Here is a 22,962-nt window from a genome sequence, read left to right on the forward strand (position 1 = left end):
GCACCGTTTTCATTCAGGGAAGGGATGTTTACTTTGATGCTACAGCTAAGTTAACTTCAGTGTACTCTGTCTGACCCTTTCACCTCCGTTATATTAGAAGCAGGTCTTGCTAACAGGTCGACTTGATTTTGACATGCAACAGCATATTATGTAACAGTGAACTGTGAATTTCTGAGGGCTTTTCTAGACCGTTATGTGCACCGGTGTTGTGATTTCCCTGATAACTTAGTGTAACTACGTGGCACTGACTGACTGGCAGCACTCTAAAGGCAGAAGGACCGTGTCTGACGGCGTTGGTGTTTGCTTTCTGCCACCTCAGGTTCATGTTACGACTCGCCGGACATTATGAGGAACGTTATTGTGCTGTCACTGCTGCTGCTGAATATACATCATGTCATATCAACACCCAAAGGCGTCACTGCCAGTCTGGAAGCAAAGTGGAACATGACGCCTTTCCTTCTGGAGGCAAGGTACTTACCCCCCATGGACAGCATGCACTCACACAAGTCTGCAGCAGGCAGGGCCGTAGTCAGGATAGGTCATCTGTCCAAGCCCCCTTAAATGCATCCTGTAGTATAGTGGCCCTGAGAGATCAATGCAATGCAAATTAAGACAATACATGCAAACAGACAGCACACAAGCAAGTGATGAAACATCTTCACCAATATGATGACACCTATGGGAACAGCTATTGTAAAAGTGTATATCCATTGGGGAAAAGAGGTCATCCCGAAAGGCAATAAATATGTAAATAAGTGCCTTTTAGTGGACCATAACTCTGGTTTTTATACGTAATTGCAGCCAAAAAATATTGTGTGTATAGCATTGTTTATAACTCACCATGTCTAGGTGCTGTATCATAGGCAACTGGACTTGCTTGAGTTTCTTGAAGACGTTTCGCTTCTCATCCAAGAGGCTTCTACAGTCCTAATAGACTAGTGTGGAGTTGCAGGTGTTGTCAGATTACTTAACACCCATTCTCACCTGGACCGATCTAACACTAACGACACACAAGATGGCTGGGTGGGTTAATGACTCACATGTGACCTTAACGACTCTGAAACTCAGAGCTCACATGTGACCTCAGCGACTCTGTAAGCCTGATACTCCGCACCAGTCCATAACCTGGATAACTGAGAACCTTCACCGACATATTGTGTTACAAGAAATGTTGGTCATTTTTCTTGTATGTGTATAAATACTCTGATTGTAAACAACAAACAAACACAACAACTGCATACCTGTAAGGTCTGTGTAATGCTGTGTGCTACTCATAGACTGTAAAAATAATGGATGTAGCTACCGTGATGTCACCTATTGCTTTGTAGACTCCCATTTTTAAGCCTTGAGTTCAGCATCTCATCTGTCGCCATCTTGTTTTTTGGAGCCAGCATTGACCACATTTAGGGGGGCTGGCACGGTGGAGGAGTGAGGGGCCGATCTGACTGAGAAGCAGAGGACACTATTAGCAGACAGCCTGTCACTCAAAGCAGCCTTCCCTTTATTACGCATAACTTTAAGCCTTAATAAAATGTAAAGGGTGAGCTTTAAAAACATCCTCCCCTTGTTCAGTTGTCATGAATAAGGAAGTAAGCTAAGGACACCAAAACCTTTTTTTGTACCAGGCTGTAAACATGTTTATTTATGCTATAAAGTTGGGCATTTTAACATTTTAACATCTATGTGGATTGATTGGCTTCTGCAGCCAACCTCAAGTGGCCGTTCAATGAACTGCAATTTTGGGCACTTTTGTGCTGGCATCCTTTTTCAGCTGTGGAAGTTGCTGCTTGGTTCTACTAATAGTTTCTAGTTACCAATTCTGAATATTAAAAACGGTTTAATTCTCTGCAGTATCGATGCACCATTACCAACTGCACTGTCTAGCTCCCTCTTATTGTAAATGTTTACTGGAGGCACTAGTGTTGTCACGATACCAAAATCTTTGTTTCGGTACCAATACCAATATGAATTTCGATACTTTTCGATACTCTTCAGTACTTTTCCTAAGGAAAAGTCCTTTTAGATACAAACCTTTAGAACAATAAATAGTAGGGGTGTAACGGTACCAAAAAAATCATGGTTCGGTAAGTACCTCGGTACGGACGTCACGGTTTGGTAACTCAAATGTTCCACCAAGTTTGTGTTGTCTCGTGTTGTCTCCCTTTGCGAGGCAGACTTTCTCTTGTCTTTTTTCACGTACACCAGCTGCGAATGTTGATACAGGTGTTGTCATACACACCACTTGCACAATCTGTGCTCCAACAGGAACAAGAAAGGCGTTTGTGTGCATAATTGAGTAAAATAAATTAACTAAATTAATGAATTGAATCAGTTTCAAAGTACCGGTATTTTCCGAATGCAGTATAGTACCGTTTGGAATACTCTAGTACCGCGGTACTATTTTAGTACCGGTATACTGTGCAACACTAGGAGGCACTCTGCTACTAACCAAGGGAAAAAAAACAATCCTTGTTGTCATATTAAAACCTTGCTATATTTATCTTTTAATAAGACATTAAATCCTATGCTCTTAAAGTCAATATTTCCCTTAATACTAACTATGTGGTCCGCAGCTTTAACTGTTGGGCAGGTAGAAAGTGATTACTTAGGTACATACTGTGGTTACTGACTAATGCTGACTATTACTTTTGTTTACCCTTGTGCAGCGAGTTTATCGGAGAAGATGGGAATGAAAAATTCTGGCAGTTTGTAGACACTGTGAAAGAGCTCACTGTTTACAAGCAAGGAGGTACGTTGATTGAATCCAAAATAGATTTTAAATACGTTTAAACCTCAACATGTGTGCCTCTTTTCTAAAATTTCTCATTTCAACTGATGGTTGATTTGTCTCACAGAGTCTGTGCGCTCGTACAACAACTTGATCATCAAGAAGGCCGGCCAGTTCCTCACATATCTTCAAGTTAATCTCCTCAAATTTGCTCTGGCTCTACGGTCGTACTCGCCAGCTGTTCATGCGTCTCAGCAGGTATGTTGGGATTCAAACAGTGCACCTGTTCCAAAACCTTCTCAAGAGCAGTGTTAGAGGCGGTTTCATTGTCTTGTTGTCTTGTCAGGCCTTACTTAGAGTTTTTCTCACTTTCTTTTCCAAAATCGTTAAATGACAGTCATTATTCTTAAACTGCTGTGTGAAATACTACACATCGATAACTCATTTTCTCACAACAGCATTTGTATATCTCTGTGGTTTCTCACAGAAAGGTTAATTATCTGTAATTGATCCAGTGACAGGAGTTAGCGTTGGTGATCAAAATCGATAAGACTGCTTTTTGTATTACTCTCAGATGCATTGCAACATATATGCAAACTATTCCATATTCTATCTAAACATTAGGACAGAAATGTTTCACAAATGTTAAGTATGGCCTTGTCTTAATGCCAAAATAATGAATAACAGATCAAGCTTTAGATCCAGTTCTCTCTGACATTCTAGTTCAGATTGATTGCAAAATTGCATCAGATTTAAGTGAAAATATTTTAGATGTGAAAATTCTTTTGCTTGGAACAAGTCGGTGTAGAAAGTGATTTTCACTTAATAAGATTTATAAAAACAAGTCAAGATGTCTAGCTACCAGAAATCTGAAAATATGATCAAACAAGGTTCATTTTAAGGAGTTCTCAGTGCTGTTGCTGTTTCTAGATAACAATAGTCGACCCAGTCAAGAGCTCATGTAAAATTTGGTACAAATATTTGTAGTCCCCAGAGGGTGAATCCTGATGACTCTTGTGACCCCCTTACTTTTCCTCTAGTTAACTTATCAAGTAAAATATCTCAACATCTGGTAGATGCACTGGGACAAAGTTTGGTTCAGATATTCACGGTCCCCAGAGGGGATCAATTACCTTATTATCTCCCTAACGTTTCATGTGGTGCCATTATTGGGTGAAAATTGCAATTTGTCCAATACATTAGTTTGTGATTTAGTTTAACTGTAAAATGATAATTTGTTATACTTTGTTCTTAGTACTAATTAGCAAATGTTAGCATGATAACTCTCCAAACTTAAATCGTGAACACACTACCATAAACATCACCCGCTGAACATCAGCATTGTCACTGTGGGCATACATTAGCATTCAGCTCAAAGCAATGCTGTGTCAATGTACAGCCTCTTAGATTCGCTAGAATGGCTGTAGCCTTGTAGTTGTGTTTATTAACAATGGAAATAATGAAAATTTTACCTTTGATGACATTTGACCAATAATGATGGAATTATTTCAAAGTTGGTCCTTTCTTTGCAAGTGTTTACATCATCATTAATCACTTGAAATAACATATTTTTCTCTTGAAGTTTCAGACCTTATAGTAAGTGCCAAAGCATACTGCAGGATCTGTAACACATCCTGTGTAATCACAACCCCAAACAAGATAAAACTGTTAATCAAGACAGGGCAAGTGACACTTATTTAAATTAAGTCAAACAGCCTTGCATAGTCAGCACTAGATAATCCAATCCATACTCAAAATAATTTGAAGTAGATTAAAAATCTGAATATAAGATTATATCGCTTATTAAGAGGTATAGTTTCTGCAGTGTAACAGATGCACCTCATGGAGTATAAATTCTTGAACACATTTATACCGCAGAGGAGTGTTGCTACCACAACTTATTTATACGATACAGGCATCGTAGAGGAGCAATGTCTTGCTCATGCCAGAGAAAGAGGTGAAAAATGATGGTTTGGTCAGAGAAAGGTGGACAGAGAGACAGTGAAAAGACAGGGAAGCAAAACCTGCAGTGAATGCTCTGTGCGAGTACATGACAGCAGAGGCCAAAAGATTTTTCCCACAGTCAACAAAAATGATATGTGAGATTGGTGAAATGCTGTGGTAAGATAGTCAGACAGAAGAGTTTGGTTGGACAGTTTGGTTGCAGAGGAGATTTACATTTTTCTTATGCAATGGTTCCTAATTTCTGTGAATTTGTGCCAGTGAGATTTTTCTCTTTACTGTCCAATGCGATAACTTGGATTTTACATATTTATTTCTACTGTTAAGTGCTTACTGTCACTAGGGGAAATACATTAAAGGTGTTTGCTGATGCCTGTGACACATTTTTTAAATTGAAACTAGTTTTTGTATGACATGAATAATAAACAGATACTTCTCTGTTGGCTGTGGACTAAATTTGATTTTAAAATTGGGTGACTCTCAGGAAATTTCAGTGCACTTCGCATGCACAATTCTTTAGCCCTTTGATTGTTGTGGTTTCAGCAATGATAAGGAGGAATTTCATTTTGGTGACAGCGCTCCCCGGTTGATGAAGTTCTCTAATTTTAGAATGTATTCAACGTTTGAATGAATAACGACCTCATGCAGCTGAAATTGTTGAAAAGTGTTGTGCTGCATAGTTAAATTGTTGTGGTGATTGCTGTAGAATTTTAAAAATAAATCAGTCATGCTGATGTATCTATGGTTAACTTGAGCCCATGTTGAAGAGTGAGGAGTCTTTATTAGAGTTGTTCCGATACCTATATCTGGATCAAATACTGCTAAAGACAGTGGTTCCCAACTGGTGTGTCATGGTCCAAAAGTGGGTTGCGGGTCCATTCTGAATGGACTGCAACTGACTTGCAAATGTGTCACGCTTTATTTTGAAGTACAGTGAATATCTGGCACAGAGCTTTTATTTTGAAGTGCCGTTTCCTGCTGTAGAGTGAGTAAGTAACAGAGAGGCTGAATCCAAATGTCGACCCTCTGGACTGGCAGACTGAGCCCTCGCGGACTTCAGTTGTACATAGTGTGACGTATTTACTGTTATCACGTAAAGCCTGCGAGGGCTATAGGGTTATAGGGTTATAAGTATTTTTTCAGCAGTTGAAAAACCCACAACGTCACATCCGTATTGCAATGAATTGTGGGTTACTAAGTCAGTGAAGTCTGCTGAAGTCTGCACCCCAAGGGGACTCTCTGTAAGTCTGCAGGAAGTCTGCTTGAGGGCCCTTGTGGACCAGATGAATTGTGGCTTTGGACAGCCGTAAGCACTCCCAGACTTCCTGGGAACCTACCTGCAAGGTCTGCTAGTCTGCAAGTATGGTGTAGTGCCGACATTTGGATTCAGCCATAGCTGCTTAACAGAGACAGCAAATTAGCTTGACGTCATGGCCAAATGCAAGTAAAACACTGAGTATTTTAAACTGTGTGGACCTTGAACTAATGACTGAGGACAAATCTGGACCCCGTGGCTGGACGGATTGGGAACCGCTGACCCAAAATGCTAGATTGGTTATCGGCAAATAGTCAGTGCACTGATCTGGTACCATGTAATTTATTAATAAACTTTAATGAAGTGTCCTACTCGAATAAGACAGCAGTGTCCTGTAAATCAATTCCCTTTGCAGCTCAACAGTAGCCTCCACATCACGTTGCATTGTGCAGCCACTGTTAGCCACCTTGTGTAGAGCGGTGAAGAAGAATTGATTTGTGGTAAAAAGTCTAAGGTTAGCCTTTAGCAAAATGTGCAATGTGGCATTACTTTAGTCCGGAAGCTGCCACAAGTTTAGGGTTTAACCTGAGCCACGTCATACAACAATCATAGCAGTCTTTCCACGTCCATACAGAGTTAGTAGTATACAGCTGTTATTTTGTTTTTTCAATGCAGTGTTATTGAATATATTCTAGGCATTGGATGACACCCAAGGTCAGGTATTGGAGTAGGTATTGGAAAGAAAAAATTGGATCAGAACATCTCTAGTCTTCACCACATGCTGTCCATGCTAGCATCATGTTGTTGCCCTTATGATATAGAACATTTCCTCACTCTTCCGTGCTCTTTCACAGATCGCCAGCGATGAGCCTCCGCCTGAGGCTTGCTCTGCCTTTGTCTCCATCCATGGTCAACATAGCTGCAGTACCAAGGACATGAAGAAGCTCCTGAAGGCAGCTGCAGGCAGGTAACACAGAATGGCACCATCTTCCCCCCTCTGTGGATAAACTCAATTTGTAGTGCAGAACTAGATAAAAAAAAAGTTTGCAGTCATTTTGTTCCCTAAAATTTTGCTTCCACTGACTGCCTGCAATGATCATATATTTTCGAAATGTTTGCAGGCCAAAACCATATTTGTACAAGAATGATCACACATATCCAGGGGTCAACAAAACAGATGTGCCAGTTGTGATCCTGTACGCTGAGATTGGAACCAAGAAGTTCGCCTCGTTTCATAAGGTGCTGTCAGAGAGGGCTGGAGAGGGCACGCTTGTGTATGTGCTGCGGCATTTTGTGGCGGTGAGTACATAACATATCAGAGAAAAAGTTTTCTAGTTCAAGTTCAAGAACTTTGTTAGCTTTTAAAGGATAAGGCTTGTCATATTCTATAGTTTTATTATTGACACATTACTGAAACCAGCAATGAATCTATCCCTCTGACAAGTACTGCCTGTGCCAATGCCTACTTTATCTCATTCCGCTGCGCCTCACATCTCCGTTGTTTCATCTTTACTTTAGATGACGGCACTATTGCGGTTATACAACAGTGACATGTTATTCCTTTTAGTAGATTCCTCAAAATCTTACTCAAAACTTGAAAACTAACTGAGATACAGATCCCTTTGAGGGAATGAAAGGTGCTTTTCTTTAAGATGGGTGTTGAAGAAAAGCAGAGTGTGGGTGTGAAAGTCTTCTGATTGTGCCGGTGAAAGCACGAGGCAACGCTTTGAAATTGAGTGACATCGGTGTCAAGGTTGAATGTTAGTGGATCTGCTGTATGTGGGGGCCCGTGTGCTTCTCGTTCAGACTGGTAACACGTGTTATAGATTATAACTTTAACTGACTGTGAAGTATTTAAAAAACCCTCTGGTAAGCAGGCGACGTACACATGAAACAAAGCTGGGCAATCATATGTAGACGTACAGTGCATGGCCAAAAGAATGTGGACACCTGAGCTTTAATGCTATGTGTAATGGAAAGTGTTAACATTTTTCTTAATTGGAAGGAGCCTAGCCCAAAGTCCACCAATCTGTGCAGCTGTTACTGTCCAGACCAACATCCCCTCCCCAGGGTCCACTGGTTGTGTGCTTCACACTGTTCCAGCCATCTCTTGGCTTTGCACATGTTAGACATGTGTGCTGTTGTTCAGCCATCGAAACCCATATCATAATGTGCCCCCCCCCCCCCCCAAAAAAAAAAAAAAAAAAAGGATCTGTTCTGATGTTGCTTCCCGAGGCATTTTGGAACATGAGTGACTGCTGCATCTTGCAAGGGAAGACAATTTTTTTGGGCGTCAGCATTCAGCCCACTGCTGTGCAGCTAAGCTGTTGTTGCTCCGAGGCGTTTCCGTTTCACAATAGCAGCACTTACAGCGTTCTGTGGCAATATCTAGCAGACCAGAAATCTGATTAGCTCATTGTGAAGATGGCATCCTATCACAGAGTCTCTTTAGTGTGACCCTCTCTAATAATGTCTGCGAATAAAGATTAACAATAAAATGTCTGTACGCTGGATTTTATCTGCCTGCTAGCTAAACACACTTATTAGAGCAGCTGTCCACATAGTTTTGGCCATGTATTGTATGTAGGTATAAGCAGAAAGTGTACCCATGGGCTGGATCTGCAGACTTGATGATTTTCTCTGACACTTCTGACAGAAATGTACATGTAAACAAAACTCTGCACTGTTTTTGATCGAAGCCATCACTCTGCTCCTCACTGCAGAATCCAAAACCTCAAAAGATGCTTTTATCTGGCTATGGTGTTGAGCTGGCCATCAAAAGCACCGAATACAAAGCTGTGGATGACACCAAAGTAAAAGGTCAGTTTGCGACTTATCAAACTTTCTGTGCTGGACTTTGCTGCGTCTGAGGCAATAAAACAAATCTTGTGCTTTGTAGATTCAAAGACAGTCACAAATGCTGAGGATGATGGTAATGATGAAGTCCAAGGCTTCGTTTTTGGAACATTAAAGTAAGTAAATGTAACACGGCATGTACCATAACTGTTTTTTCACCTCTTGTGTTTTCTGTTATCGCTCCGGTGCTTCGTGTAACTTGCTAGAGAGATAAAAATACATTCTTGGATTCTATTTGTATCTCGCTCTTTTCCTTTCTCCTCTCTTAAAGGAAATCTCACCCTGAACTCAAGGAGCAACTCGGTGAGCTTCGCAAACATCTCCTGGATAGCACCAATGACATGGTCCCTCTCAAAGTGTGGGAAATGCAAGGTATCCATTTTCTGTTTTTAGTTAATGGTTATATTGTATCCACCTTATTCCTGCGGGCTCTACTGTAGAAATGATTATGGGTGCTAGCTAGTCCCATAGACTGTCTGTGGTTTGTCCCAGTGGCTACTCTTGGTGACTGACTGCCAACGCTCTGGTACCTGTTGCACTGTCCGCGTCTTTAATGATTGACAACCAGTCTAAGCTAAATTTCTGTTTTCAGCAACTGTGTTGAACATGTAACCACAACAAAAAGGGATTGTTCCTGTTGCCAAAGGTACCATTGATATGAGAAATGAAACCACAAGAGCTTCACGAGACATAGCGAAAAAGTATTAAATCAGAATTTGCAGAAGAGAATGATACCGAGACTGACAGGTCCGTCACTCAACGTCAGCACGTGTTATCCCTCTTTCCCCATCTGACTTCATTCTCAACCTACATTAGAAAATTGCTTGTTATAAAATAAACTCAGCAACAAACCTTTCGTTAGGGCTGAGAATGTGTTACTGATTTACTGTACTTCCTTTATATCATAAAAAATGAACGCCAAAAGTTATTTCTTTTACTAGTACTTTACTATTACTTAAGTCTGCTGCTAAATTCAGATCATGTTTTACTCAGAACAGTTTTCAATAAATCAGAAATTAAAAAAAAACCCTGCAAACTGCATCGTTAATGCAGATGAGCGGAGTATTAGCTGGGAAACATCACATTTATTCACTTTACATGGAGCTACAGTTAAGTTACACTTAAGATAGCTCGGGCCATGTTAAAGCTAACAATATTTTAAGGGAGCAGGGCAAGCTGATTGCTAGCGTGCTTGGCTGAAAACGAAAGAAGACTTTGAGATGGCTGTCAGAGATGGCAGAGGTATGATCACATAATCCTGTTTGAGCTATAACAGGTGGTGTGTTCCACGTTTTATTTCCCATTTGCTCTTGGAAAGAAGAATAGAGTACCGTAAACAAACTGTTACCACTGGAAATCGTCGGTTTCGGTTCAACGCTGGAAGTTGCGCCCATAATTCACGCAAGGTTTCATGGGGGCTAGGAATAATGCTTGTCTTTGACTAACAGTTAATAATTTTAACACAGCAAATTGAATGTAATCTCATTTGACTGCCTTGCATGTGTTTGATTTGCCTAAACATAATGTGCATTCATAGAGGTAAATGTTGATTTCATTATTTGATCTCCACAGATCTCAGCGTCCAGGCAGCTGCCAGAATCATGTCCGTGCCAAAGTTCGACGCTTTGAAGCTAATGCGGGACCTCAGTCAGAACTTTCCGAGCAAAGCCAGGTCAGAACATTCATCTTATTTACTCTCTCTGGCTGACTGGCAAACACATTTGGTACCGTTCCAAAATCCATATTTTTAGGAGCCCTACTCTGTGTTACAATGTGTGAATCCAGTCACGACAAATGCTGTTATTAAAGTGCACATGAGATATGTCTCCTATAAACCCATTTGCTTGAGTATTATCTGCAATAAATACGACTTTAGCACTGAGATGTAATCAGCTTTTTGATGTTTGCTTATTTTGGCTCAGGCAGCTTGTAATAACACCAGAAAGTGCTGAGTAAGAGTCGGCTGTTTATAGGGAATTGACTGAAAACGTACCCATCTTGAGGGCCCACAGGTTTTTGGAGATTAAAACTGGCATTTTACTGCCGGCTTGGGATGTGGTAAAAGCTGATGGTGACTGTACATGTTTTACTGTTCCCACAGATCACTGACAAGAGTGGCTGTAAAGCAGGAAATGAGAAAAGAAATTGAGGAGAACCAAAAGGTGCGATATAATAAGCAGCGTTTCCACATGACGGTGCAGTGGGCGTTTTCTTTGATAACATCCTCAGTCATTGCACAAGTTTTATTTTAGAGAATGAGTTTCTAATCTATATCTGAAATAAATTCTATAACAATATCAAATGTGACATTTTATTTTCTCCTAGTTTCTGTGCTCACTTTATCCCTTCCACTTTCAGCTGTAGTTTATGTGCATATCTTCTCCTGTCGAAAGATCAGACATTAAAGGCAGAATCGCTCATTTAGGGGCGTTCGACTAACACTTTGAGCTTGTTTTTTCAGCGTCTCAGCGAGACCATTGGTGTTCACCCGGGAGATGGGGAGCTCTTCATCAACGGACTGCACATTGATCTGGACATTCACAACCCTTTCAGGTAGGTACCCAGCAGGAGGGACTGGTGGTCTGCCTGCGCTCTCCCCGGGAAGCCTCAGACCTAAGCTTCAGCTCAGCAATCCTGATGCAACAAGATCAGAGTTTGGTGCACAGTAAAAACCACTGCCACTCAGCTGATATGTATTAAAAACATCTAACCTGTGATTTTGTATTTACAGCATTTTAGACATCCTCAGAGGGGAGGCTAGGGTCTTGGAGGGGCTTCACAACCTGGGCATAAAAGGGGACCATCAGGGCAAGCTGCTGAGGCTGCCTGTGAACGCTGTGGATGACAGCTATGCTTTAGATATAAGACATCCAGCTATAATGGTGAGTCCTGGCCCAGATCAACACTGCAGGTGTTTTTCGTCTTTGTGTACCAGGGTGGGAATTAGTGAATCAGTCATCAGGCTGTTGCAACACTCGAGCCTGCCAGAAACTTCAGGTATTAATTTGGAATTCAGCCAAGAAAAGCTATCAAATTAAAAACTTTTCATTTCGGCCCCTCTGGCCATTTTAATATCCCAGATACTATAAAAATGTCAGCGAAATGAAGAATTTAAGCCTTTCCGCATTCAACTGAGAGGTCTGTCGTTTCAGCTTGCTTTCCCCTTCTAGATACGGAGAATGTGTACATTTTGTGTGTCTAAGAGAGACACACATATGGAAGGAGACAAAGAGAGAGAGAGTGTAAGAGAGATAATGATAGTTTGCCAGCGAGGCAACGTTTGCACTGTGGGGAGCCTTGTACCGTACGTTACAGAGAGAAAGACCACTGTTAGTGCCAGATTGGCCAGCCATGATGGATCATTTTGGGCCTATGATTGTGGTCATTTATCATAAAAAGCCAGATCTAGTAGCTCACTGATGGTGGGTCCTAGAGCTCTATAACAAGTGCATGTAAAATGTTTAGCACATCAGATTCAGCATATTTCTGCCCTCAGAATTAAGCTAAGATAGACTTTATTTTATCCAAGGGGAGATTTTTTTTGGGGGGGGGGGGGCAATAGTGCTACACACACCTGCAGTCAATTTAAAACAATGCATAACCAACACAACAGTATAGGGTTACACCAAAGACACAGTAATAAATTATATACAAAAAGGGATATGTAAGTATTGTACATCTTAAATGATACAAATACTTGGGCATTATAAAAATGAGTAAAGAAATCATAAGAACCATACAACTATGATACATAATGCATAAAGTACTGCTACTACTGGAATGGTTTGCTCATGTGCTGTGTGTGGCATGGAGTTGCCTTTTTATTGAGCAGATTAGTTGCTCAATTAAAGCACACTGAAGTGGAATCCATAGACCTTTTGCACCTTGTGATGAAATCAGGGTGTCTGCACGCCCTTAAAAAAGTCTCAAAATGTCTTAAATTTAATGTTATATAATAAGTCCTTGAAAAGTCATTAAATAGTCTTAAATTCAGTTTTTTGTGGTCTTCATTTCTACCGACATTTTATCTTATTTCAGTTATCCATCTTTTAATCTCTCTTTGTCAAAATGAGTCAAGATCTTCTGTGTGAAAATCCACAGTTCTGATGTTACAAAACCTATGACTAGGGCATGCACGATGTCAGATTTTCACTACACGATTATCATGGCCAAAAGAGTTCACAATAATGATTTTATCCTGAAATCTATAGAAAAAATAAAATAATAAGTAAGAGGGTTCCTGGTTCAAACCCGGGGTGGGGGGTTCGAATCCCTGGGGTGGGGGAGCCCTTCTGTACGGAGTTTGCATGTTCTCCCTGTGTCAGCATGGGTTTTCTCAGGGTACTCCAGCTTCCTCCCACAGTCCAAAGACATGCAGGTTAACTGGTGACTCTAAATTGTCCGTAGGTGTGAATGTGAGAGTGAGTGGTTGTCTGTCTCTATGTGTCAGCCCTGCGATAGTCTGGTGACCTGTCCAGGGTGTACCCTGCCTTTCACCCAATGTCAGCTGGGATAGGCTCCAGCCCTCTCGGGACCCTTAACAGGCCAAGCAGTTACAGAAAATGAATGAATAATATGTTCTTCTATCTACTCAAAACACAAGTGTAGGGAGGTGGTGTAACTGTAACTGTACAAAATCATATAAAAAGACCAATTACACTTAATTGTGAAAAAGCAAACAGGCGGCATTGAGGAAGAGAACAAAGGGAGCTCCCAAAGAAACAGAAATGATTTCAGAGGTGCAGGATTATTTGAACAATATTATCATATGTGTATTATTACCATAATATCAATATTTCATTTATAAATATCTCAATTATTGTTAATACAGCTATAATGTGAGACCCCTACCTACCATTTAACCCTAAACTGTCTTTTAACTTTATGCTTGCACTTACCTGTTGTCAAATTGTAGATTAATCTAGCTCCATCCAATAACCATTTTCCTCTGATCTACCTCTGCACAGGATAACATGAATATTACTTATTTTTATACTTACCTGCAATGCTTGAACAAGAAAAAAGCGATTTTTCCAAAAATCAGTTTTAAATTTGGTTAAAAAAATTGATAAAAAGGTGTGATAAAGCATTATATTCAAGTGTCTGATACCTGTTGACACTCTGTGGATATTTAAGGTACAAAGCCTTAAACAGGGACGAGTATTTTGATTTCTTTGAAAGGCAACATAACCACTGAAGAAATGTAGTCAAAATATTAACACCATTCAGAATAGTCCTTCAGTGAGGTATTTAATCTCTAACTTTTCCAAGGTTGCTTTTCTGTTGTTGCACTCAACTCATGACATCATTTTCATACATGCCCTCTTCTTGTCATTCACCTTGCAGTGGATAAATGACATAGAGAATGACCCAGCGTACCGCAGCTGGCCAGCAGGTATACAGGAGCTCCTCAGGGCCACCTTTCCAGGAGTCATCCGGCAGATCCGACGCAATTTCTTCAATCTGGTGAGTCCCCCGCGGGCCAGAAATGCTGCAGGGTAGTGTGGCGATAAAGGGAATAGAATCGAGAGAAACTGTGAAACTCTTCTCATCTAGACGAGATTAAATAGTTTTTGTCAAATTGTGTGTGTGTTTGCAATCCTAACATTTCAGTTAGCACAGTCAGACACTCTTACAAAAGAGAATGCTGAGTACATTTTGAATACTTAACATTGTCTGTGATTACAAGAGCTGTCTGGGACTGGGTGTATTGTTGTATCTGCCAAACTCTGATTCATCCATGATCCCAGTCGGATAATGGATATTTGTAAATGATTCAGATTTGATGATGGTGCCTTTGTGGTTAGGTGCTGTTCCTAGATCCAGTACGGGAAGAAAGTGTGGAGCTGGTGAAGCTAGCAGAGCTGTTCTACAAGCACAAGATCCCCCTGAGGTTGGTGCTGTTATTTGTCACACCTCTACAGCTGTTTATATGGTGCACGCCTGGCATTTATAATCTTAACCAGATAGTGATTCTCATTTCACCTGCAAATTGAATACTTGCTTTTGCCCCCTTTCTGTAGAATTGGATTTGTGTTTGTTGTCAACACCAAAGATGAGATTGATGGCTTCTCAGACGCAGGGGTGGGATTTTACAGACTGTTGAATTACATCGCAGACGAGTACGATTTATCCCAGGCTCTGATGTCCACGGTCGCTGTAAGTATATCACATGTATAAATCTGTTGTTTTAGCAAGCAGCTCTTGAAGAATAAGTAAAGCACACTCCTCGCCGGCTCATATCTCTCCGTGCCTCAGAAGTCAGTTGTTTTATTGTGCCTTGTGTTCCCATGGTTTGAGACATTATTGGACCAGATGAGTCAGTGGGATTTTTGCCTCTGGTGTCTGCTTTTTCAAATGGAGTTTGGAATTATTGACAGTCGCAGTCGATCTGAAGACCGTGATCAAATCTGATCTGACTCGCCACTCTCTTGCAGTTGTACAACAAAGTAGACGTAGGGGAGACGCTGTCTGTTGACACAATCACTTCTTACCTGAAGAGAAAATTCCCTAAAGCCAGTGCTGAAAGGATTCTCGGCGTGGAGTCCGAGTATGATGACAAAAGAAAGGTAAGGAAATTAAACAGTTGGTAACACTTTGTATGACACCCATGTCTGTAATGCATTCTAAACACATTATAAATTGTACTTTTAACTGATATCATACATGCTGTAAGCACTCATAAATATTCATGAAGCTTTATAAGATTAATAGTAACACATTATAGAACTCCCTGCACGTAATTAACTTGATATCTCTACACAGCCAGAGTGTGAGATGAGCAATGATTTTAAATTGAGCACCTCCAGTAAGGTGCTCTGAACGATGGTCAGGCAGTTCTGACAAACTGAAACTCACACTGAACATTCACTGTTACATTCATGGTTTACCGCTAACCTGACGTTAAGCTCACCTGCATGTCCCAAATGCAGACACACCGTCTCTCTCTCCTCGCTTGCTACACTCACACGACCACATGGCGTCTTTGTGTACCAGCTCCTTCTCATCTGCTGCTCTCCAGGATTTGAGTTGTTTTGCCTCTGTGACTGTAAATGAAGGGTTGATTAGGGGAAACCAGGGGTAATTGTAACAGTCTTTGGTTTTGATATCATTACTCAAAAACCTCTAAAGCTATTTGGGTACAGTTTTTTATGTAGGTTATCTGTTAACAGCCATTTGATTTTACAAGCAATGTTGAAGTCATAATATTGATTGAAACACTTGAAGTCAAATGTTACATCTGCCCCAACACACAGGAGCGATTTTAACAGCATTTAGGGTATGGGAAGCATTTTTAAACTGTAATACAGCATCTACATCTGTGTACAAATATGTGTCTAAAACCTGTCTTGTGTCAGCAGATGTGCTAAATATCTTATGCCAGCACAAAATAAATCTTATGCTCTTCAGCACTGCTGTTTGACAAAATCCTGGGGAAGCACTGTATGGTCATGGAAATTTGCCTCAAAATCATGAAGTAATGGAAATGTTTGGGTAAAAAAAATGTGTGTGAACCGTGTAGTTACTCTCTGACCTTTTTTTTGCAAGGATCATAGTGTATTATAATTCTCATAGTTGTAATACAATATAATCATTTTATGATGCTTATATTCCTGTTATGACCTGTTTAAAAAAAAAGGTTTTTTATATTATGTGTGTTGTTCTTTAATAGATTTAAAGTTATTTTGTGTTCACATTACTTTAAGCAAACAGTGACCACTCATAGTGACCTATGGCCAGTTTATAGTTTCTGCATTTGCGAGGGTCCATGTGATGTAAACATTGTCATCCACCCATGTCATGCTCCAATCTGTTGTTACAAACTCCAGTCCAGTCTTAAACACTGTGATCAGCCAACTGCAGCCGCCTCACCACAGTGAAGTTAGTTTTGAGTTGGATATTCAACAGAAGCTCACACCAGATCCAGCAGTGTCTTCTTAGTTTCTTTTCACCCATTGTCAGTAATAGAAGGATGGTAAGCTCACCTCCCAGCTCTCCTGTTTACTGCTGGGGGCTTATACAGACCCTCAGCTGTGCTATGAACAGAATCATGCGCTCAGCCCTGTGACCGTAGCTGTCCGTGGACATTTGACGCAGAAAGTATGTCTGAGCCTTTATAACCAGCCTGTAATGTATTTAATTACTACAGTTAAAGCATCTAATAGCCACTTAGAGTGACTCAGAAAATCACATTATAATGCATTTTAACATGATTATAAATCATCACAATTATGAGGATTCTAATACACTATGATCCTTACAAAAAATGTCAATGAGTAACTAGCAATAATGGGATATTATGATACTTGCAAGTCATTATAAAAACCCTTATAACATGTCATGACAATTATTATTAAGCATTATTAATGTTCATGATTGCTTATAGGAGTGAACAATATGGAGAAAATCCAATATCAAGATATTTTTGACAAAGTACCTCTACTAGCCCTGACTTTTTTCATAAGTAATCATCAGTTGTGTGGATATAAAGACTAAGTGGGTAAGGGCAAATTATAGAGCAGCAAGAACAGTCAGGGAAGTTCAGTAAACTACATCACTTTACTGTAATGAAGCCTTAAAAGACAGAGAAAGACACTTTAAAAGACACAATATTACGATGTCCAATATGTATGACGATATCTAGTCTCATATCATGGTGTTAACGCTATATTGCCCAGCGCTAAGTGCTTGTAGCTAAAGTTATACAGTGCTATAACTATGTTCATAATGCATCATAGACATTGGGTGTCATAGAAAGTGTTAACAAATAGTTCCCTCGCATTTCTTTCTGTTTACTGGGGGTAAAAATGATTACTTAAAAAATGTATATATGTCTTGTGTGCTCCAGGACGGCGCCCTCTTCTACAAACAGAGTGGCCTGGGTGCCCTGCCACTGGCTTTATTTAACGGAGTCCCTCTGAGCCCTGATGAGATGGACCCAGACGAGCTGGAAACCATCATCCTGCAGCGCATAATGGACACAACCACCGCCTTCCAGAGAGCTGCCTTCATGGTATGACACGTCTGTGCGAGAAAAGACTCCTGCTTCATTGTCAACCTGCCAAACCTAGCACTTTTTGTGCCAGGAGTTAAACCTTTAGATGAATATGCACATACATATACATACACACGCGAGTGAACTGAAGTAAAGAAACTGTAGAGAATGGCACCAGTGGCGGTTCATCCATGCTTACAGCGTGCGTACACTTAATATTTCACATACTGGCCTGGGGTTACCATGAGGTTGATATTAGATGGAGGTTTATTGCAGCAGCAGCAGTAGATGATTAAAACTGAGCTAATACTGTGTGTTTAACGTAATATGGTAAATCATGAAAAGTGTATTCACTAATTGATTAATGCCCAACATTATTCTGGCGAGATTTGCTCGACAGCAGGATATTTCACTTTGCAGTTTCACAGTTGAAAGTGTAGGAATATTCCTCCAGGGCCCAACACATTACTGCATTTGCAGACACTTTAACATGTCACCATTAGCTGCTCAGGAATAGGGAATACGCAAGATCCAGTATGTCCTGAGTGAGTCACTCTCATCTGTTTTGTCCTGTGCCTACAGGGTCAGTTGACTGAGGGCTTAGATGTGGTGGACTATCTAATGGAGCAGGCCAATGTGGTGCCCAGGATGAACCCTCTTATTCTAAGCACTGACCGGAAGTACCTCGACTTCACTGCCAAACCAGGTGGCACTAATTCCCTTAAACTATCCATTAATGATTCAATGTCTGTGTTCTGTCTGTTATAATTTTTACTTTTTCTTACTGCAGTTGTAGACGACTGGGAGGACACCACTATGTTTTCATACCTTGACTCAAGAGACAAAACAGCTGTGATGGCTAAGAAAATGAAGTACTTCACAAATAACGGTAAGAAGTCTCTTATATTTCATGCCTCGGCTTCCTAATTAGCACCATTTCAGATGAACACAAACTAATTCATTCTCAGTAATACAATGACTTATTCATGTGTCTGCATTCTGCCATCCAGCATGGAACAACCATTCCGCATTTACTTGTTGAGAATCTTTAAAATGAGCAGTATCCGAACAAAAATGAATCCTACACTGCTTTACTGATCTATGAAAGTGTGAAATTGACCTTTGTTAAAGCAGACAGGCTGCGCCTCCAGCAAGATAATTGCTGGGTCTGCTGACTGGCTTTCAGCCAACAGTCTAAGTGGTCGTCAGAGCTGCATTTCACTGCTCAGGCCTGGAGTGTAGCTGTCTCAGTGAGGGCTGAGGAAGCTGATTGCCATTCTCCCTCTGTGGACTAGCTGACCGGCTGACTGCCTGCTTTTCTGACTGACTGACTGACTGACTGACTGACTTGGGGGATATAACTATGACAAGTGGCACAATTCTCCACTATTATACTGAGCTCTCTGTCAGATGCCTCAGTCTTTCTCGGAAGCCATCAGCTATCGATCCAACAAGAGTTTAGACTCTGGGGCAACGGCCAGTAGTTGGCCAGTATTTCAGGTATTCCGGTGTAGCCAGTAGATTTACGAATAACAGAAAGAGATGAAACAGTTTGAAAATTTCCCATCACGATTATAGTGCTGCATCAGTTATCAGTATTATCATGGTGTTGTTAAATGAACGTACTGGTACACATTCTGAAATCATTTCACAAACTACAACTGCACATTTTGTTTGCATAAGCATTCAAATATAAACATAGACAATACCTTGTGTACACATGAAAACCATGTGATACACATTAAAGATAGAGTCTTTGAAATGCTTGCTGGAGTGTCTGTGTCACTGTAGATCAGGAGGACAAGAGACTGGTAGCATCACTGGGTTTGCCTGCTGCACACCCACTCTGTAAAGATGAGAAAAGCAGAACAAACCCACGTTGCAAGCTTTGCCGCAGACCTGCATCTGGGAGACTGTTTCTAACAGCGGTTGATGCATCAAATACGGTTTTAATGATAATTACAATGTTGAAACAGTATGAGTAACTTAAGATTTACTGCATACTGACATTGAGACACTAACCGTTTAATCCCTAATAACGTGTAGCTGATATCAGGGCCAAGACTTCCTCTTCCATGGTCATTGCTTACAGTCCTATTAATCTCTAAAACCTCTAAAAGCTAAATTGTTGCCAGACAATAGCTGTTGGATTTCAAGATTGCATTTTGGTGAATACTTTCCCCTTCTTTTGCTCTCCACGCTAACTGTTTACCTGCATGCAACCAAAGCAAATGTGCATGGCCACTGACTACTTGGACTACAACTGGACTACAAATGGAGACCAGAATGCCTCCGATACCAAAATCTTGACCCGTAGCCTACATAATCTACATACATGTGCAGATATCTGTTCATAGAGATTACTTACACACAAATTGAACATTCTCTTTAACAACCGTACCTAATTTTCCTTCTCACTTTCATCTAATTCTCATCAGTGCGTAAGCATGAGCTAACCCTTTTAAAGGATTAGCAGCTCTTGCTAAATGCCACATAAGCATTTACGTTCACATCGAGATTGGATATATTTGCCCTCTGCTGGTACTTTCATTATTATCACAGTTTATACAAATGTCATGAAATTATTGCAAACGGCAGGACGGAATGTATTGTAACATAAAACTGTGTTGAATATGTGGAGTTTAAAGTATGACAGAGTGATTGCTCTTTTACCTTAGATGAGGATGGGATGAGTGCTGTGACCATGTGGGTAGCTGGAGATTTTGAGAAGGTCTCAGGAAGGAAACTGTTGCTCAGTGCTCTGAAACACGTGGTGAGTATCACCTTCTCTCTGTCCCCATTCTTTCAACCTGTCACTCACTTTCTATAAGTGTAACACTTTGGATGGCATGATCTATAAATTGACATATATGTTGTGTTTTGGTGTGTTGTTGCTGTTGTTGTTGTTGATGATTATGTGTTAAAAGCATAAATACAGTCATTGTTTTTGTGAAATTAATCGAGAATCCCAACACCAGTGATTTTTTTTTTAGATGAAGTCTTGACAATATACCTCAAGCCTTAAATTCTTGGAGGGAATGAATGTTGACTCAATCGATAACATTTTTCACACCGGCCTGTCTTTGACACAAATCTTGCAGCTGCTGTTCCTGCACCTACAAAACTGTCAATCTATATCCGCATACAAGCAAAAGAGATGGAGCACATTTAAATTCCTTTTTACTGATTATAAGGGCAGGCCTATGTGAACTAAAACTAAGTAAGCATACTCTGAGAATGATTTTTCTGCATGTGCACCCTCCTAAAAAGCACCAGTAAAGATGCCTCTAAGATGAAACGTTCACTGTTGATATACTACAGATGAATTAATTGTGATGCGGCAAGTAGGCATTTGGTATTTGTCATGAAAAATAGATTGCTTGCAAGTAGAATGAGCAGAATGGGAGGAACATTTACTGTTACTTTCAAGCAATCAACACTCTCTCCTCCCAGTGCTCTCCGTGACACCTGCGGTCTGTGGAAATATGAGAATGTGTGATATTTGTGTGAATTATATCACTGCTCCGTTTGTGTGTGTGCGTGTGCGGGTGTGTGCGAGCAGAAGGCCAGCCCTGGAGTGCGCGTGGGGGTGATAGATAACCCCAGTGGAAAGCCCAGCGAAGATAACACTGTGCTGTACAGGGCTATCTGGGCCTCGCTCCTCACACAGAAGAATAAGGCTGCGGCAGAGTTTGTGCAGAAACTCCTGAAAGAGCAGAGCAGCCAGCTCCTCCAGCAAGGGACCAAGATGAAAGACTTACTAATGCAGGTAAGGGAGGCAATGCAGTTGTGTTTTTTGTCATATCAGAGATAATCAGATTCCCAAAAGCTGATTTACATTTTTTAGATTTCAAGCAAATGGAAGCAATTTAGTCTAGATTCTGTATTTTCTGCCATTATATCAAAGAGTATTAGATACAGCTTTGCAATATATTGATTTGCTTACATTGGCATATGAGACTAAACAATGTTTTGACTTGTCATTTTTGTTATGTGACATCCATTTTGCTCATTTGCCTGCCCTAAAGGCTGCTTTACACTGACAGTGACAACCTCAAAGCTTATTATATACTGACGAACATGCATCTGTAGCAGGAAATTTCCGAAAGATCCGATTCGGCGCTGGTGACAGCCGTGTCCGGAGGCGTTATGTTTTCAGGTTGTCCTTCCAGCTCTCTTGAACCTGATATCTCAGTAACAGCTTGAGGAAATTCCTTCAAATTTGACACAAACATCTACTTGGACTCAAGGATGAACTTGAACACACAAATGTCTAACAGGATGAAATAAAGTGAGGACATTTTCCATCCAAAAGGTCAAAGGTCAGCTTCACAGACACATCATAATGTTATGCAAAAACCCTTTTCTGGCCGTTATCTTAACGCCATAACTCAGGAACAGAAGAGGAGACATTTTGTCAGATACTGAATTGGTGACGCTGACCTTGGGTGTCAACCTCACATTCACGCTGGTGCTATTTGGTCCACTTTAAACGAACCCTGGTCCACTCCCACGGATAGTTCAGTTTGTTTGGAGTGGTGTGTACGCTCATTCGAACTCTGGTCCGCTTGAAAACTGGGAGTCTCGGTTCACTTGCAAGTGAACCCTGGTGCGGTTTGCTTACAGTGAGAAATGCAAATGGACTATCCAGCGAACCAAAGAGAAGATGTGAACCAAAGAGAAGAAGTGATGTGAAGCGCAGTGCATTTTGGGTAGAAAATAAAACAAAGCAAACAGCATGAACCCTGAGAAGCAGAGGTAAAAAAGAAAAAGTTGGAAAATGTCTTGTGGGCAGACGTGGAGTAGCATGAATTTGGTGTTGTTGTATTGTTTTTGTGGGGACCAAACTGGCTGAAGGGCATGAATTTCCGTTTTTCGGTCCTGGCCAATTGATGATCCGGGTTTTCTTATTCCTCATGCTTTTGTTCTTCCTGGTCAGTGGTTGTTTCTGGTCCACTTCCATGGATAATTCAGTTTGTTTGGAGTGGTGTGAACACTCATTCGAACTCTGGTGCAGACCAAACGAGCGAATTCTGATGTGCTTGAAAACTGGGGGTCTCTGCTCACTTGCAAGTGAACCCTGGTGCGGTTTGCTTACAGTAGGAAATGCAAACGGACTATCCAGCGAACCAAACAGAGGAAGTGAACAAAAGAGAGGAAGTGATG

General features: G+C 40.8%; 1 protein-coding gene across 2 annotated transcripts in view; it reads left to right on the forward strand.

The window, feature by feature from the left end:
- Positions 1-22,962, forward strand: part of uggt2 (UDP-glucose glycoprotein glucosyltransferase 2) — a 56,879-nt gene that overhangs the window by 208 nt on the left and 33,709 nt on the right. For both annotated transcript variants that reach the window (XM_033617073.2, XM_033617074.2), the window contains exons 2-22: positions 320-470; positions 2,667-2,749; positions 2,856-2,986; positions 6,800-6,912; positions 7,067-7,244; positions 8,669-8,765; positions 8,845-8,917; positions 9,073-9,173; positions 10,374-10,473; positions 10,903-10,963; positions 11,263-11,354; positions 11,533-11,683; positions 14,148-14,267; positions 14,609-14,694; positions 14,825-14,960; positions 15,239-15,370; positions 17,650-17,814; positions 18,379-18,502; positions 18,587-18,685; positions 20,475-20,569; positions 21,359-21,565. In XM_033617073.2, the coding sequence (XP_033472964.2) occupies positions 346-470; positions 2,667-2,749; positions 2,856-2,986; positions 6,800-6,912; positions 7,067-7,244; positions 8,669-8,765; positions 8,845-8,917; positions 9,073-9,173; positions 10,374-10,473; positions 10,903-10,963; positions 11,263-11,354; positions 11,533-11,683; positions 14,148-14,267; positions 14,609-14,694; positions 14,825-14,960; positions 15,239-15,370; positions 17,650-17,814; positions 18,379-18,502; positions 18,587-18,685; positions 20,475-20,569; positions 21,359-21,565 (2,469 nt within the window). In that variant the 5' untranslated portion in view covers positions 320-345. The remainder of the gene's footprint in view (positions 1-319; positions 471-2,666; positions 2,750-2,855; positions 2,987-6,799; positions 6,913-7,066; positions 7,245-8,668; positions 8,766-8,844; positions 8,918-9,072; positions 9,174-10,373; positions 10,474-10,902; positions 10,964-11,262; positions 11,355-11,532; positions 11,684-14,147; positions 14,268-14,608; positions 14,695-14,824; positions 14,961-15,238; positions 15,371-17,649; positions 17,815-18,378; positions 18,503-18,586; positions 18,686-20,474; positions 20,570-21,358; positions 21,566-22,962) is intronic.

Source organism: Epinephelus lanceolatus, chromosome 14 (assembly GCF_041903045.1).
Source record: "Epinephelus lanceolatus isolate andai-2023 chromosome 14, ASM4190304v1, whole genome shotgun sequence".
In the NCBI taxonomy this organism is placed as follows: domain Eukaryota; kingdom Metazoa; phylum Chordata; class Actinopteri; order Perciformes; family Serranidae; genus Epinephelus; species Epinephelus lanceolatus.